At 31.3% G+C, this 1973-nt stretch overlaps 1 protein-coding gene across 1 annotated transcript in view; it reads right to left on the reverse strand.

Annotated features, from left to right (window-relative positions):
• RABGAP1L (RAB GTPase activating protein 1 like) overlaps nt 1–1973 on the reverse strand; it is a 393018-nt gene that overhangs the window by 362036 nt on the left and 29009 nt on the right. Inside the window, exon 8 of the mRNA XM_025044002.1 lies at nt 483–549. Within this exon, the coding sequence (XP_024899770.1) occupies nt 483–549 (67 nt within the window). The remainder of the gene's footprint in view (nt 1–482; nt 550–1973) is intronic.

The raw sequence follows: 1973 nt of genomic DNA on the forward strand, positions 1-1973 counted from the left end.
ATACCACTCCCAGTAAATATACTTTGCTAATGACATAATCAAGGAGAAGAAATTTAGAAAGGGAAATGCTTTACAGAAAACAAAAGCATCCATCGCAGTATTTAAATTCATAACAGTGCAGTAAAATAGATAAAAGACACCATATTCACTCTGGATATGCCTGTTATAATCATGCACTTGTTATTTTGGGCTCAAAGAAGACATCTTCCTAAGAAGCCAAACAGATGAATTGATGGACATTGTCATAACGCTATCCTTTTATTTGCTTGCAATTTGCATATAATTGTTGGCCGAAAATTTTCTTAAATCTCTCCCTCATAAGTAATTTTAAGTTTAGGTTTCCAAATTTAATTATTACTATTATACAACTGAAAGTTAGAAACAATTTTGACAATATGACAAAACTTTAAAATAGAAAATAACTTTAAAAATACAAAATAACTATCATCTAAACTTGAGTAAAGTGTTAAGATTATCATTACCATATCCAGTAAATGCATGTCACTGTTCTTCACGTTTCGACCTGGGCTTAATAACATTCCAAAACATCTGAAAATATTGGGGGGAGAAAAAGAAGAAATAAGGTATCAAGAATATACAGAAGCTCAGTGAGAAAAAAAGACTTTTTTATAATAACTATACAATCTGAGCTCTGTACTTATAAATAGCTTTAGTTTTTTAGAGAAATACAATAAGAACTCATTAAGATACATAATAAAATCACAGAGAAATAAGTTATATACATTCTCAGATCTTTACTTTTGCATGTAAAGATTAGCAATGATCAGAAACTGTGATAAAAAATGGCCACAAAACAGTTGGTTGAAACAGAATACAGTAGTGAGATCTGAATTAATTTCTAGGTAGAAATGATATTTTATTTGCCTTAGTTGTTCCAAACATATAGGTCAAAATCAACTAACCCAGTTAAATTAAAAAGGAGATTAAAAAAAAATAAGAATAAGACACTGTGCTTCTTTACATCAAGCTAAATTAACAGAAAAAACTGCCCTGGGCCTCCACAGTCATGTTCACCAAGTAGCCTATTAATATTATGTCCTCAGTTTGAAAAAAAAGTTACATGAAACACAATATAAATGTGCTATTACGTTATTAAAAATATTATCCAACATACAATATGCTATTAACCATTTACTTGATTCTGTGCTTCGTGATGCCAGAGAAGCTTTAGGAATCCCATTGACTTTACCACTTCATTCACAAAAGATTCGGAGCTTATGGCTCCGAATTCAGCTAGATCTAATATTTTTATATCTGTTAGGATATTATTGTTAATTCTGCCTTATAGATAAGAAAAGTAAAGTCCAAAGAAGTTAAACAATGTACTCAAATTCATATGGCTATTAAACAGGTCTTGTAACTCGAGAGGCAATGTGATCTGCACACAGTGTCCCTCTGCCAATAAGGAACACTGACACTTACTAGAGTGTTTTTTTCTTACTAGAGTGTTTTTATTGCAGCTTTCCAAAGTTTAAAATATGTTATGGAGCATTTTACACAAGGAATAAAGAATGTAAATCAATTAAATGTAAGATTTTTCAAATTTCAAAATAGTGACAGGCATTGTTTTCCAAAAGTTTACTTTTCCAGTAGCATTGGCTTTTTCATCCATGAAAAGGTGATTTGTCCTATCTAAACATGAGCTCAGTAAGCAGTAAAACAATATATACTTTCTGTGAGTACTGAGGACACGTCACTCAAGGTTCCCTTTTTGGCACCCAAAAACAATCAAGTATAGAAAGAATCAACATAGTTAAAATGACCTTATTACCTAAATCATTATACAGATTAAAATGCAATCCCCAACAAAATCCCACCAGCATTTTTTAAAGAAATAGAACAAAAAATCATCAGATATGTATGAAAGCACAAAAGACCCCGAATTGCCAAAGCCATCCTGAGAAAAAAGAACAAAGCTGGAGGCATCACTCTGCCCAACTTCAAATTATACT

The sequence above is a fragment of the Pteropus alecto genome, unplaced genomic scaffold (assembly GCF_000325575.1).
Source record: "Pteropus alecto unplaced genomic scaffold, ASM32557v1 scaffold101, whole genome shotgun sequence".
In the NCBI taxonomy this organism is placed as follows: Eukaryota; Metazoa; Chordata; class Mammalia; order Chiroptera; family Pteropodidae; genus Pteropus; species Pteropus alecto.